Source organism: Somniosus microcephalus, chromosome 4 (assembly GCF_052327205.1).
Source record: "Somniosus microcephalus isolate GS21.2 chromosome 4, FLI_Smic_1.0, whole genome shotgun sequence".
Classification (NCBI taxonomy): domain Eukaryota; kingdom Metazoa; phylum Chordata; class Chondrichthyes; order Squaliformes; family Somniosidae; genus Somniosus; species Somniosus microcephalus.
The window spans coordinates 217293996-217310628 of NC_140990.1; the positions used below are offsets into that span (position 1 = coordinate 217293996).

General features: G+C 45.0%; 1 protein-coding gene across 2 annotated transcripts in view; it reads left to right on the forward strand.

Moving 5' to 3' along the window:
- Positions 1–16633, forward strand: part of dnah7 (dynein, axonemal, heavy chain 7) — an 816199-nt gene that overhangs the window by 97287 nt on the left and 702279 nt on the right. For both annotated transcript variants that reach the window (XM_085985836.1, XM_085985837.1), the window contains exons 14-15: positions 2550–2628; positions 4492–4716. In XM_085985836.1, the coding sequence (XP_085841962.1) occupies positions 2550–2628; positions 4492–4716 (304 nt within the window). The remainder of the gene's footprint in view (positions 1–2549; positions 2629–4491; positions 4717–16633) is intronic.

Genomic DNA, 16633 nt, shown 5'->3' on the forward strand with positions numbered 1-16633 from the left:
GAGGAGATTTGATAGAGGTGTTGAAAATCATGAGGGATCTAGACAGAGTAGATAGAGAGAAACTGTTCCCATTGGCAGAAGGGTCGAGAACCAGAGGACACAGATTTAAGGTGATTGGCAGAAGAACCAAAGGCGACATGAGGAAAAACTTTTTTACGCAGCGAGTGGTTTGGATCTGGAATGCACTGCCTGAAAGGGTGGTGGAGGCAGATTCAATTGTGGCTTTCAAAAGGGAGTTGGATAAGTACCAGAAGGAAAAAAAATTGCAGGGCTACGGGGAAAGGATGGGGGAGTGGGACTAACTGAAGTGCTCTTGCAGAGAGTCGGCACGCGCTCGACGGGCCAAATGGTATGCTTCTGTGCTGTAACATTGTGATTTGGGGGCAGTTAAATTGTTAAAAGTGGGATTCCCAAGCTGAACCAACTCCAACCCCCACTTCCGATTTTAACGGGGGCGGGCAGCCAACACACTTCCAGGAAGCGGGATGTCAATTTAAATATTATAATGAGGCTGGAAGCCTCTCTTTTTTTAACCTCCATTTTGTTTTTAACTGCATGTGGACAGGTTTTACACAATTTGTAAAACCCAGCAATTACAGCAAGGTGTGGACTGCTGGATCCAGGAGGTAAGTGCCTTTATACCTACCTCCTGGATCCAGGGTTACTACATAACTCTATTCCCAAACAGCAGTAAAGATGCCAGATTGTACAATAAAAGTATATTCTCCAAATCACCATGAACAACACCACAGGAAATCTGCTAGCAATGTATTAATATATTAAAAGTGTTGCATATGTGTGCACTTCCTGTTAGTGTCACTGTTACTTCCTATAACATTTCCTGTCATGCCTATTTCTGATGCAACTTTTTTCGTTATACTTTTTCCATCAGGCTATTTCAGTCACATTTTTTGTCACAATTAAACTTATTTATTCACTTTGCTTAATTCTGACTGAATCCTCTAAATTATGCCTCCCAAGAGTGGTGGTGCTGTTTATTTCCTGTGATACCTCTGTGATGTGGTTGGTACTGCAGTGCTCTTGTGCACAGCAGAATCCATCTTGGAGCAGATAAAAATGTGGTTTCATGATGACTGTTCCTTTCCTGCTGACATTCCTCTGATCCCCAAATTTTTTTGGGATCCATTTTCAGGCTGGGGGGAGGTCCAATCATGGTGGGGGAATTGTCAGCAGCTCGGGCAGTTGTGGTGGGTGAGGGAGATTACTTTAAAAAGGGTTTCCCTGTGTTATTTAAGGTAATCAGTTGTTTTTTAAATAATATAAAGTTTCCACGGCACTGTTGGGGAAACCTTCATAAGAAATTCCCCCTCCTCCTGTTACTGCCCACACTGGACACCCCTGCCCTGAGGACACTCCCTTTCTTCCCGCTTCTGCTGCCTCTTGCCACTCCCAACCGAACCTTCCTCCTTTGCTGTCCCAACCCTGAGAATACCCTTAACACAGTGCTTTTACCAGCAGTTTCAACAGTATCACAGTCAGCAACCCCTTGTGTTCCTACATCCGGTCACACCCCAGAACTCCTCCTGTGCTGCCATACCTTGATAGCCAATCCCACTCTTACCATCTCCTGCTAGCCCTTTATGAGTGCTCCGAAACATCATGGCCTAAAAATTCAGGCACTAAGCCTCCAATATGGCGGGCAGGAAGTGAATGCTCATTACGAGTCAGAATTGCGCCACCAACAATATTGGGAGAGGCCAAAAAATTGATGTGCAGTGCCCACACTTGAAACAAACATTAGACCCTTTGCTTATGCAAATAAGGGGCCCAATGCCTGTTTGAAGCCCTCACTGTAAGATCGGTTTGCCCGGAGACAGCTGGTGCTGCCACTAGTTGCACTCAGAAAATCAGGCATACATGCAGACTAACAGGCTGTCCTTGAAGGGACAAACAAAGTAAGTTTTAAAAATATACTTACCTGAATGTGGAGCTTGGAGGTGCTCCTCCTGACTGTATATTAAAAGAACGCAGTTCTCTCCCGTGCCCCCATCCCGATCTCTGCCACGCCCCCCCATTCCAACACCCCAGTCATCACTCCCTCCCCCAGCCACTACTCCTTCCCGGTCACCGATTTCACGCAACTCCAACCCCACCCCTGCCAAAGCTCTCTCCCCCTGGCCACTGATCGCCTCCCCTAGCTACTGATCAAACCACCCCACCCCACCCCCAGACACCAATCGCCCAACCCCCCCAGCCACCGCTTGATCGATCCCCCTTCCCGAACAGGTCACCTCCACCCTCAAACTTGGCCGGCCCTCTTCCTGACCTGATCGCCCACCCCCCCCCCCCCCACACATCCCCCCGCCACATCCCCAATAATTCCATACTCCTTGATGTCTTTTCTGAAAACTCATGGCCACCCTCCCAATACTACCAGCCCACATGGCTTCCCCAACTACCCACTACTGCTACATGCACACCTTACAACCTACCTTCCTTCAACCTGGAACATTTTCTCCACCATTTTTCTCTGTACCCTATGCTTTTACTGTTGGATAGTTAATTACTTCTGTTTTTTTTAATGACAGGGTATGTCTTGAATTTGAGAAGATAGCAGAGAAAGCCCTGATGACACCTCCAAATACACAAGCATTAATGGAGTTGAAGGTAATTTTTTTGTTTTGCATACAAGGTGGCATAAGAATTAAGTACAAATGAAAACAGCTACTATGAGGACAATTGACACACAACACACTACAGTGGATTGCTTTTATAAGGCTGTCAGATTATAATACATTTTATAGTACCCACAGTAACAGGAAACCTATATAAAATACCTCCATTAAACCATGTCTCCTCTGTATCACACTTTATGTATGCATCCTGTTATATCTTTGGGTCTTTTCTAACCTCTTAACCTAGACTGTTGCAGTTTTCTTAAATCACTGTCATGGGTGAGCCCAATCTCCCCAAATCTTCGAGAATGTCTATCCTTGTACTGTATTAAGATCGAAGCAATCTTTTGGTAATGTGCCAGGGTAAAATGAACAGCATCCCCTGTATGACAATTGCTTTTAATCCATAAGACTCCGCTTCCAGTCTTCCAGCTACAGTATAGCAACAGATCACGTTTAAAATGTAAAGTATGAAGCACATTTATTACATAAATAATAAACAAGCAAATAATTTAGTAGTGCTATAATATATATATATATTTAGAACAGAACATCTTTTATCGATCTCTTTACAGGACAAAGTAATAAGATGAATGCAACTCTAAGAATGAATCTAATCCATTATAAATGCCTTTTAAAGATACTCAGCATCTATCTTTACAGGCTTTAAAATTGCTAATACTTCTCAAACCATTTCCTAGTTGTATTTATGAGCTCTTCAGACTCTTTTACTCAAGAGAATGTAAACTAACTGCCAAAATGCAAGCAAAATTGTCTCTTTTATATCCCAGAAAAGAGTAAACTGGGACACCCTGGATTTTGAATAAGATCACTCAAATTTAGTAAAGAACTGTTAGACCAATACAACCTAAACCAATCATGGGGTCTGTATGTTTAAAAATTGTGGGGGTAATTTTAATCTAACCCACCCGATGGGAAACTGACGCGATCAGATCGACCACTCGTTTTACCCGATGCCTGACTGTAGTCTCCATTGAAGTCCAAACATTTGGGGGCTCTGTGCCTTGCTGTTTCACCCTCAGACAGCTTCTTTTTGGCACAATTCAGTTTATTTGCTCCAAGATTGGATATCTGTGCCCTGCCCCTTTAAGCTGCTGCAGCCATTTAAATGCTGCAGCAGTGCAAATTTCCCCCCTCCCCAACCAGAGGGGAGTTCTCACTAGCTGATGCTTATAGTGTGGGGGCTGAACGTGTAAATTTGGCAGGGTCATGAGGGCTCATTCTGGTGGGAAGAAGTCCTGCTCCGGTGCAGTTCTGGCAGACCCCACCCCCACCTACCCGCTCAATCCCCATCCAAATTAGAAAATGGAGACCGGCAAGTTTATATTTGGTAATCAGGTTGACTGCACAAGACCTGTGCATTGGGAGTCGATGGCATTGGAGTAATGTAAATGCACCCAGAAATGCATTTGTATAGGATAACAATGGTTCTGAAAGTGGATCGTTTTCCTAAAAGATTCCATTTTAAATTGACCTTGTCTATTGTATAAGGGCCAATATAGAAGAATTCAAGCCCATTTTACGATGTGTTTTGATTATAATCTACAGGCAGCTCACTTGTTTTTAAAAAAAAAGTAATAAATATTGTGATTGCCGATGCTGATGTGACAGGCTTGCTATAGATGGTACTATTGTTGAAAGGCTGCCTATTGGAGATAGCCACAGCTATGGAACTGTTGAAATCACTGCTAAAAGTAAATTAAATACACAGTATTTAAGAAAAGAAAAATTGAAATTTTAGGCTACTTGTGGGTTCTAGTTCAAATGCAAAAATTTTATTGTACACTTTGGAGGTCTAACTGACAGTTTTTTTAATCAATGTCTTTTTCGGCAGGCCTACGTGCAACAGGTTGAAGTGAAGGAAATGGCTCAACTTGAGCTGAAACTGATTGAAGCCAAAAACCGTCTGAGTTTTCTTGTGGATTATGTTACATTATCCCCAAGTGATATGCGACTTAACAACAATACATTTCACTGGAGTGGACGAATGGCAGAGATTTTTGATGAGCACAAGAGGATGGTTGCAGAGAAAGAAGAACAGTACCAACAAGGACTCGGGGTGAGACATCCATGAGCTTCAGTATTGATTAGGTTTCTCTTCAATTTGCTTTACACTGACACAGTTGTAGTGTACATGCAGCCTTAATTTAGAGTCAGGACCTAACCTGACACCACAGCAAAGTTTTGTACCAACATTAGACGTGGAATGTAAATGCATTCTAAATTATGCATTGAAACCACGCTCTGGTATCTGCTGCTTTTTGGAATGGATACATTGGCCCGGATTTTGCGATCAGCGCAGAAGAAACGGTGCTTGCCGTTCATTACGCTGACAGCTGCCCACAGAGTTTTCACAGGCTTTTGAACAGCAACTTGCAGTCATCAGGGCTGGAATTTTCCCGCTGCCCGGTGTGCGGGTTTGGAGGCGGGTCGGCAGTCAAAGTTGCAGTAATTGCGAGCACGTCGGGAACACGCCGACACCCACCCCTTCGCGCCTTTAACTCGGGCACGTTTGTCAGCGTGCCACGGACCCGAATGTCAGAGGTGGGTGATGTAATTAAGCTCATTAAATACTTGTTGTGAGACCCTTAATAGGGATTTTAACCAGACCTTTTGAATTTTACTGGATGACCACGGGAATCACACAGCTCGGGAACCACATCTGGTGGAAGCTCAGTGGCCATTGTGCGAGGTCATTAATGTACAGCATAGAAATCCAAATAATGACAACCGCCTGACACCTCATTACTTGCATAAGGAAACAGCTCTTGCAAACTCCATTTTGAGCACAGATTTAGGTGTCTAGAGTTTGCAAGTCTTTTCTGCAACCTCGGAAGCCATTCTCACCACATTGCTAGTAACTATCACAACATGGACAGATTGGTCCTCTGATCTCTACTTGATCTATTAAACATAGAAACATAGAAGATAGGAGCAGGAGTAGGCCATTCGACCCCTCGAGCCTGCTCCGCCATTCATGCGATCATGGCTGATCATCCAAATTCAGTACCCTGTCCCTGCTTTCTCCCCATATCTCTTGATCCCTTTAGCCTTAAGAAATATATCTAACTCCTTCTTGAATATATTTAATGAATTGGCCTCAACTGTCTTCTGTGGTAGAGAATTCCACAGGTTCACCACTCTCTGGGTGAAGAAATTCCATCTCATCTCAGTCCTAAATGGCTTACCCCTTATCCTTAGACTGTGACCCCTGGTTCTGGACTCCCCCGCTGTCGGGAACATCCTTCCTGCATCTAGTCTGTCTAGTCCTGTTAGAATTTTATAAGTTTCAATGAGATCCCCTCTCATTCTTCTAAACTCTAGCGAATATAAGCCTAATCGACCCAATCTCTCTTTATACGTCATTCCTGCCATCCCAGGTATCAGTCTGGTGAATCTTCGCTGCACTCCCTCCATGGCAAGAACGTCCTTCCTCAGATAAGGAGACCAAAACTGCACACAATACTTAAGGTGTGGTCTCACCAAGGCCCTGTACAACTGCAGCAAGGCATCCTTGCTCTTGTACTCGAATCCTCTCGCTATGAAGGCCAGCATACCATTTGCCTTCTTAACCGCCTGCTGCACCTGCATGCTTACCTTCAGTGACTGGTGCACAAGGACACCCAGGTCTCGTTGCACTTCCCCTTTTCCCAATCTATTGCCGTTCAGATAATAATCTGCCTTCCTGTTTTTGCCACCAAAGTGGATAACCTCGCATTTATCCACATTATACTGCATCTGCCATGCATCTGCCCAATCGCCCAACCTGTCCAAATTGTACTGGAGTTTCTCTGCATCCTCCTCACAGCACACACGCCCACCCAGCTTTGTGTCGTCTGCAAACTTGCTTCAGCATGGGTGCCGCTTATACTGTCTCACCTTGGCCCTCACAATCGGACCAGGATGAGCCCCAACACCAGCAGCAGCAACAACAACACCACCACCAACCTTCTCCCCAATGACCTGATGCTTCACAGAACAGAGGGAGTCAGCGCAGGGCTGCACCGTGCCAGACACAGGGTATACAGGCAGAGGATGAGCTTCCTCAACATGACTGAGCAGCAGTGCCAAAGCAGGCTCAGGCTATCACGCCAGGGGTATTGCCTCTGATGCGGTGCAGCCCTGCGCTGACTCCCTCTGTTCTGTGAAGCATCAGGTCATTGGGGAGAAGGTTGGTGGTGGTGTTGTTGTTGCTGCTGCTGGCAGACATTTGCAGCTTGCTGGAACAAGACCTGCAGCCCAGAGGACCTGGTGGACCCTCCTTACCAGTGGCTATCAAAGTCGCCAGTGCCCTCAACTTCTTCGCTTCAGGCTCCTTCCAGGGATCTGCAGCAGACATTTGCGGCATCTCGCAGTTGGCCGCCCACAGATGCATCACAAAGGTCACTGATGCCATGTTTAACAAGTCAGCCAATTATGTGAACTTTGCCACTGATGAAGCCAGTGTTAGTGAGCTTGCGCTCGGCTTTGCCACTCTGGTTGGCTTCCCACGGGTGCAGGACATTATCGACTGCACACATGTGGCCATCAGGGCACCTGAACATCACCCAGGAGTGTTTGTGAACTGCAAGGGCCTCCACTCCCTCAATGTGCAGCTGGTCTGCAACCATAGGAAGATCATCATGCATGTGGGCGCCATATTCCTTGGCAGCTGTCAGGACTCTTTTGTCCTGCGCCAGTCTAACCTCCCTCAGCTCTTCGCACCTTCAAACAGACTTACCGGCGTGCCGCTTGCAGACAAGGGTTATCCACTGAAGGCGTGGCTCATGACACCCCTGAGGAGGCCAAGCAATGCAGTCGAGGAGCATTCTAATTAAAGCCACATGTCCAGCAGATGTGTCATTGAGCAAACAATAGGGATGCTGAAGATGCGCTTCAGATGCCTTGACAGATCTGGAGGAACCTTTCAGTATGCACCAGCCAGGGTCTCCAGAATCGTCGTTGTCTGCTACACGCTGCACAACATTGCGCAGCAGCACGAATTAGAGCTGTATGAGGAGCAAGGCGCAGAGCGCACAGCCTCTTAGGAGGAGGAGGAGGAGGAAGAGCATCAGCTTTCACACTGACCCCCATTGCTGGAGGTTACGTTATGTGTCACCATTCACTCCAACTCAAGGCCACTTCCAAAGTAGCAGACAAAAATGGGCATGACCAGAAAGTGGTGTAAATAAATACTTTTATATGTGTGATAACGGTAATGGAACCTTAATAATAACACTTTTTTATACACCCATGTGCTTACCCTTGTGCATCTACTTTTGTGTCATTTTTCTTTCTCGTCTGCTTCTACGAGGTGCACCCCTGTGGCTTCAGCAGAGGTAGAGGCAGGCTGCTCACTTCCCTGCTGCAAATGCTTTGACAATTTTGGCGGACGTCCTCTGGGCTTTGGAGCTAGTGAGGGCCCTGCCAAAGTCTGCTCCTCCTGTGACTGTGCAGAAGCAGACTTTGACATCGGGATCTGAGGAAGCATCTGGGGCTCTGACTGGAGGGGGAGGGGCGGCAACGAGGGAGAAGTGTGAGCACTTTGAGACGAGCCCCCACTTCCATGTCCCCTCTCATGGGCAACCTGCACTTCCCTGCTAGCAAGGAGCTGGAGAGCACCTTGCTGCACAGCAGTGGGGCCATGAGGACCTAAGTCTACATTTAGATCCCTCCTAGAGAATGTATTGATTTGTATGTGGGTTCAATGACGACACATTCATGAAAGAGAATGACTTTTTATCTAAAGTATGTTCAACTCAGTTAACAGCCTTACAGGAGACACCATCTTTGAGATCCATCTAAAACGAAACTAAAACTAAACTGCTTGTCTCTCACATGCCCTCTGCTGGTCAGGCATAAATAATCAATCAGGCAAATATGCTGGTAAGGCATAAATAATCAAACAGGCAAATACCATCACTATTTGCTGATATCATTACATCTCCCTTTCTTAAAACAAAAGTATTTTACTTTTATCTAACAACATGTTTTCTTTGTATTACTCTGCATTTTAACTGTAACACTTAATGAACTTACATTATCATTATCATTATAAAGGTTTTTTAACCTTGTTTTGTGTGTTCACATGAAATATGTAAATACCTAGAACTTGAAGAAAGAATAAGATAACATTACTTCCTTCTATTACAAGAGTCCTTAAATTTGCTGAATGAGTCTCTCAGGAGGCTTCACGTGTCTTGAGGATTTTCTGATTGATTGTCCTTGAATCTGAGTTGTTGCCTCAGATGATGATTTCTCAGCTGTGTGATCAGGTTAACAGTATCAGTCTTTTGACTTGCTGTGTGATCAGGTTGTTCAACAGTATCAGTCTTTTGACCTGCTGTGGCTGGTCCCATGAGAAGATCTCGACGATTTCTTCACAGAACAGCACCCTCATCTGTCTGAATGGTGTATGATCTTGGTTGAACTTCACTCAGGACAGTTCCCTTCTGAGTCCATATGTTTGTTTTGTCTTTGAACCTTACTTGGTCACCAGTGTGGAGTTCAGGTAGGTTTTGTGTTCCTCTATCATAGTAGTACTTTTGTTTTTCTTTCTGTTGTTCTTTGAACTTCCTCACTTTCTCCCCCTCTTTTGTTTTCAGGAGGTTCTCCGGGATGGGTAGGTTTGACCTTAGCAGACGTCCCATAAGGAGTTGGGCTGGTGACATACCACACTCGAGCAGCGTTGTGCGGTATACAAGCATGCTCTGGTAGAAGTCAGTTCCATTGTCTTTTGCCTTGTACATCAGTCTTTTCACTGTCTGGACCGATTTTTCCACTAGTCCATTGGACTGTGGAAAGTGAGGACTTGACGTTGTGTGGACAAAGTCCCACTCTTTGGCAAAGTGTCGGAAACTTGCATTGTAAAACTGGGGTCCGTTGTCTGTGAAGACCTCGCTTGCCACGCCATGTCTGGAGAATATGGCTTTCATACATCTTATCACAGCATCTGCAGTGGTGGTGTACAGTCTACAAACCTCTGGATACAGGGAGTAATAGTCTGTGACTACAAGATAGTCCTTCCCTTGACATACGAATAGGTCAGCGCCTACCTTCTGGTAAGGTCTGTCTGGCGCTGGGTGTGGCTTTAGTGGTTCTACCGGATTGCTTGCTCGATATTTCAGGCATATTGTGCAGTTTGACACCTCATTTGTCACATCTTGGTTGATTTGTGGCCAGTACATCACCTCTCGTGCTCTTTTCTTACTCTTTTCGATTCCCAGATGTCCTCCATGGATTCTTTTTAGCATCTCTTTTCTCAGACTCTTTGGGATAACTATTTTACTTCCTTTGTAGATGATGTCTTCGACCAGTGATAGTTCCGCCCTGCAGTTCCAGTACTCTGCCATGTCAGGTGAGCAGTCTTGCTTCATGTTGGGCCATCCATCCAAGATGCTTTTCCTCAGTCGTCTCAGTGTTTCATCTTTGTTTGTCTCGGTCTTTATGAGCTCCATTTTTGCATCTGCTATGGGCAGTGCACTTGTGATCATGTCCACGTAGGCGTTCACTTTTTCATCCATTTTGGTGTTTGCGGGCTCACTTGGGTCAACAGCTCTGGACAACGTGTCTGCTGTGTACATCAGCTTACCCGGTGTGTACGCAACATTCAGTGTATAGCGTTGCAGTCTGATCATCATTCTTTGTATTCTAAGCGGACAGCTATTTAGTGGCTTTTGGAACAATGCAATCAAGGGCTTATGGTCAGTCTCTACACTGATTGCTTGTCCTGCCACAAACTGGTGAAATCTTTCACAGGCGTATGTGATGCTGAGCAGCTCCTTTTCTATTTGAGCATATCGCGTCTCCGCGTCTGTCATTGAGCGCGATGCATATGCAATAGGTTGCCAGTAGTCATATTTTTGCAGAAGAACGGCACCGAGCCCACTCTGTGATGCATCTGATGATATCTTGATGGGTCTCGCTGGGTCATAAAACCTCAGAACTGGTTCCTCTGTGAGCAGTTTCTTTAGATCGCTCCATGACTTCTCATGCTCATGATTCCATTCCCATTCTATGTTCTTTTCAGTTAGTCGTCTCAGTGGCGCCATCTTTTCTGAGAGGTTGGATATGAATTTACCCATATAGTTGTTCATTCCATTAAACCTCTGCATGTCCTTTTTGCATTGTGGCTTTGGCATATTCTCAATGGCGGACACCTTTCTGGGACCTGGTCTGATGCCCTCACTGCTAAGGATATCTCCCACAAATGTCAGTTCTGTCACCCCGAGCTGGCATTTCTCTCTATTCATCTTCAGGTTTGTTTTCCTTGTTGCTTCCAGCACTTTTTTCAGTCTCTCGTCATGCTCAGTTCTCGTGGTTCCCCATACTATGATGTCATCCATTGATGTATCAACTCCCTCCAGGTGCTCATAGATCATATGGATAGTTTTGTGATACACTTCAGGAGCTGAGGCAATGCCAAATGGTAACCTTAGGAATCTGTATCTGCCAAATGGACTGTTGAACATGCACAGTCTTGAACTTGCCTCGTCCAATTTCATCTGCCAAAATCCTGATGATGCATCTAACTTGCTGAAATACTTTGCATTTGCAAACTGTGACATGATTTCCTCACGTGTAGGAAGCTTGAAGTGCTCTCTCTTTATTGCTCTGTTTAGATCTCTTGGATCCAGGCAAATTCTGAGCTTTCCATTCTTTTTGTCCACAACGACGAGGGAACTCACCCACTCAGTTGGCTCATCTATCTTCTGAATCACGTTCAGGCTTTCCATCCTGTCCAACTCTGCCTTTAGTTGCTTTTGAAGAGCAAACGGAACTTTTCTGCATGGATGTATGACCGTTGGCATACTTTTATCTACTCTGATCGTGTGTTCTCCTGGAAGGCAACCTAGACCCTGAAATAGGTCGTTGTACTCTTTCATGAGTTCATCATAGACTGTCTCTCCTTCGCTTTCCACAACGAGGACTCTCTTTACCAGTTTCAGTCTCTCACAGGCTATTAAACCTAGTATGGCTTGCACATCCTTTGGCACCACGATTAATGCTAGCGTGTGCTCTGTGTCCTTGTGTGTCACTTTGACAATGCATCTTCCTTTCACTGGTATATCAGTACCTGAGTATCCTGTCACTTTCACTTTTATTCCATGTATCTTTGGTCTGGGTCTAATTTTCTTAAAATCAGCCTCTGATATCACACTAACTTGTGCTCCAGTATCCAATTTAAATGGAATGTGTATGTTATTCACTTTTAGTGTCAACATCCAGTCTCTTTTTTCTTTTATGTTTTCAGACACAACATCTACATAGAACTCCTCTATCTCGCTTTCATCTACTGTGTGGACCTTACTTTGTTGCACTTGGTTCTTACAGCAACGGGCATAATGGTTGTTTTTGTTGCAACTATTGCATGTTTTACCATATGCTGGACACTTTTTTGGTGTATGCTGTGTACCACATCGACTACATGACTTTCGATTGCCCCTTTCATTTTTGTTCGCTGGCCACGCCCCTTTTTTCACATTGGCGCTCTTTTTGTTAAACGGTTTGTGTCCGTTCATTCTCACTGCATCCACGTTGCAGCTACTGTCACTGAACAGCTCCTTTGACTGCGACTTCACAGTCTCTGTGGCCCTACACAGTGCTATGGCTTTTCCCAGGTCTAGACCTTGCTCTCTTAGCAGTCTTTCCCTTAGACCATTATCTGGAATACCACACACCAGTCTGTCTTTTATCAGCGAGTCTGTCAGTCCCCCAAATTCACACGTTTTGCTTCGGTTTCTCAGTTCAGTCACATACTGATCAATAGTCTCTCCCGTTTTCTGTACACATGTGAAAAATCTGTGCCTCTCAAACGTCACGTTACGTTTAGGTATGCAGTAGGCCTCAAACTGTTCCATTATTTTATCCAGCTTCATTTTGTCTCCATCAGCAGCGAATGTGAAGTTATTATACACCTCCAGCGCTTCATCACCCACGACATGTAAGAACACTGACGCTTTCATTTTATCACTTTTCTCGTCAGCTCCGATTGCTGATAAATACAACTCCAAACGTTGTTTGAACCTTCTCCAATTTTCAGCCACATTACCTGTCAACTGAAGCTTCGCCGGTGGGTGTAAACCTTCCATTTTTCCACTTCGTTAGCTATTCTCCAATGGTAAGTAACGATGTTCTCTTTTGGCTTGCTAATATGTGGAGAGCTGATTTAACTTCAGATTTTTCCTCTTCATCTCTTTCAATCACTTCTGACACCATGTATTGATTTGTATGTGGGTTCAATGACGACACATTCATGAAAGAGAATGACTTTTTATCTGAAGTACGTTCAACTCAGTTAACAGCATTACAGGAGACACCATCTTAGAGATCCATCTAAAACGAAACTAAAACTAAACTGCTTGTCTCTCACATGCCCTCTGCTGGTCAGGCATAAATAATCAATCAGGCAAATATGCTGGTAAGGCATAAATAATCAAACAGGCAAATACCATCACTATTTGCTGATATCATTACAGAGAAGAGGTCTATGAGCCTCTGGCATCTGTTCTCCATAGCTAGCATGTGCTATTGTGAGTGGCGCATTGGCTGCTCCATGCAGGTGGCCATCCTTTCCATGGAAGAGCACATCATCGCCATCACCTGCAACATGGTAGTGCTCATGTGGAGATGGACACCTCCATTCTCTGCACATTTGCAGGCATCATGCCTGCAAAACCTGCTAGAGCCTCCTGCATTTCTTGCTGCCCTTCCAGGATCACCCTCTTTCTCGATGGCCCCCAAGGCTCAGCTGAGCAGAGCTTAGAGTGTCCTGTGTCCTCTGTCGAGGTGTCTCCACTGCATTTCCTGTCAACACCATCCGCTCTTGCTCACTTGTGATGTGTGAGACACCAGGTGACAACACTACTCTATCTCGCATAGGACCCACTAAGGTGTGCGTATCTGCGCTGGTGCTGGGTGCACTTGGATCTGCTGACGGTGCGCCCTCAGAGGCTGGAGGTTCCTCTGAGGAGTCGTCTTCCTCCTCCGGCTGGACAATTGGCGGGGGTGGGGGTGCTGGTGGGGGAGGTTCTTGATGGGCCTGTGGGAGAGTAAAGAGATGATTTAGAAATGTTATATTAAGAATGGGTAATGATACCATTATGCACATGATGAACATTCACTGGTTGCTGTCATCAGTCACCATATGAGTGACTGCTGTATACCATGTGGTTGTATGAGATGTAATTCTGTCACCAGGTTGCTGACTGGTCCCCCTCTCTCCGTCTCCCCCCGCCATCAGCTGTACAACTCTTGAGATCTGCAGGGCCACCTCCTCTGCTGCAGTTAAAGTACTGAAGGATGGAGGGCCACCGCCGATTCTCTCCCTCTCCCTGTTGTTGTGCGCTCTCTTCTCCTGCAAGGAAAGAAAGAAGAGAAGTTTGAGTGAGAGTGATGGAATGGGTGTAAGGAATGTGTGGGTTTCATTTGTAGGGGTGACTATGATGGATTGTGGTACCAATACCAAATGGCCTCTTTCTGTGGTATGATTGCATTAGTATGAGGGTGAGTGTGAGGGGTGGGTAGTCAGATGGGGATGTGAGTATGTACATAGAAAGGGAGGGATGGGTGGATGTGCAAGGTATCTTGGTGTGAGGAATGATGTACAGGAGTAGGCTTGGGAAGGTAGAGTGATGGGGATGTGTTGCCAGGCACTTCAGGATGAAGGTGAGTGTGACTTTGCACTCACCTTTCCTGATTTCATGAGATCATTGAATCTCTTCCTGCACTGTATCCAGGTCCTCCTTACAACATGCCTGCTGTTGACCTTCTCAGCAATTTGGAGCCAGGCCCTTTTGGCCACTTAGGGGGGGTCTCTTCCTCCCTGCACGCTCTGACTTCCTCCACAAGAATATGTAGCGAGGCATCGGAAAAGCGGGGTGTAGCCCTCTGTCTTTGTGAACTAATTTTTCTATTTGTCAGCAACAACACGCTCCTCTCCAATACTCCTTCCACACTCCTACACGAACATTCAAATGCATTGTGGCCAAGGCTGTTTTAAATATCCCCACTGGAAATGAGTCATCGATGATGTCATCAGACCCGCACCATTTAATAGAGCTGGGAAACGTGCATGCCTGCCTTAATAGGGGTCATTACGCTAAAGTCGCTATGAAGAGCGGGCTGATCAATACATCGCAGTATCGATCCGCTACACGGCCTGCACACACCCAACCTGACTTGGTAGGAAAAATTCCAGCCCAGGCGTCTGATCCAGTGCGACACCCTCTTCAGGGGAACTGTAGCGTGTGTGAGCAGGGGAAGCCATAACGTGGTTCTTTAACCAATCAGATTGAAGAATTCTCACTGAGACATGCAGAGTCTAATCCAGGAAGTATAAAGTAGATTTAATTCATAGAAATTTACGGCACAGAAGGAGGCCATTCGGCCCATTGTGTCGGCGCCGGTTAAAAAAGAGCGATCCCACTTTCCAGCTTCTTGGTCCACAGCCTTGCAGGTTACGGCACTTCAAGTGCATATTCAAGTACTTTTTAAATGTGATGGCGGTTTCTACCTCGACCACCCTTTCAGGCAGTGAGCTCCAGACCCCACCACCCTCTGGATGAAAAAAGTTCTCCTCAACTTCCCTCTAATCCTTCTACCAATTACTTTAAAGCTATGCCCCGTGGTTATTAACCTCTCTGCTGAGGGAAATAGGTCCTTCCTATCTACTATCTAGACCCTTCATAATTTTATACACCTCAATTAAGTCTCCCCTCAGCCTCCTCTGTTCCAGAGAAAACAACCACAGCATGTCCAATATTTCCTCATAGCTAAAATTCTCCAGTCCTGGCAACATCTTCGTAAATCTCCTTTGTACCCTCTCTAGTGCAATCACATTTTTCCTGTAATGTGATGACCAGAACTGTACGCAATACTCTAGCTCTCGCCTAACTAGTATTTTATATAGTTCTAGCATAACCTCTCCTCTTATATTCTGTGCCTCAGCTAATAAAGGAAAGTCTCCCATATGCTTTCTTACATCATGTACAGAAAGCGAAAGAAAGAGAGGGAAAGAATATGGGATTAAGAGAGAGCAATAAAAGAGACAAAAAGGAAAAGTAAAAAAAAACTTTAAATTAAAAAAATATCTCCAACACTAATTAGAGACTGCACACAAATTAAATTTTCAGTGCCAGAGAGCTCGTTTGGCAGTAATTATGACTTATCACACCGTTAAAAATTAACTCGCACCTGAATGCACCAACCCTAACTTTTTCTACTGTGTTTAGTGGGTAAGTACAGCAACTTTATGCCCTTAAATGGATTTTAATTCCAAGTCTATCAGCAAGGCGCTGTTATAGCACAGCCTGTGGAGGAGCAGGGTAACTCGGACAGCAACTTCCAGACCTCGCGTTTAACTATGCATGTGCGGACTCTGGAAGTTGCCGTCTGATGTACTCCATAATAACAGTGAGCGCTGATAGCCTCACCGTTATTCTCAACTCAAAATCCGGGTCATTGTTTTAATTTCATACAGGAGGGGTTTTATTCAGTTCTGGGTACATTTCTTTGCTGGTGTTTTTGTTTATGTTAACTTGGCCCCATGTCATTAATATATGATGGTGTTCACTTGGGAGGCTTAACAATTCTGATATTACTGTATGTTTACCAAAATATTTGCAGTCAATTGCAAGGAAATGCATGATCAGTATATATTGTGTTTCAAAGATGAAATAAAATACTTTTACAGAGCACACTAAAAACATTGCAGCTGAAATTCCAGTCAGTCCATTCTATCAGTGGAATTGCCCAAAACCCGAGACCCAGTCTTGAATTGTGGGAATGTGTCATCTGCATAGTCAGTGTGGGCACACTGGTGCCTTGGTGTATGAGTGGCACCCGCCTTGATTCACCAGCAGACAGTGGAGTAGGGTTGCCAATTGTGGTTGGACATCCTCCTGGAGGTTTCATCAAATGACCTCCCATCCAGTCAAACCCTTTTTTCCCATCTCCAATATTTTTATAACTAATTAACAAAAGTGTTTAAAGATAAT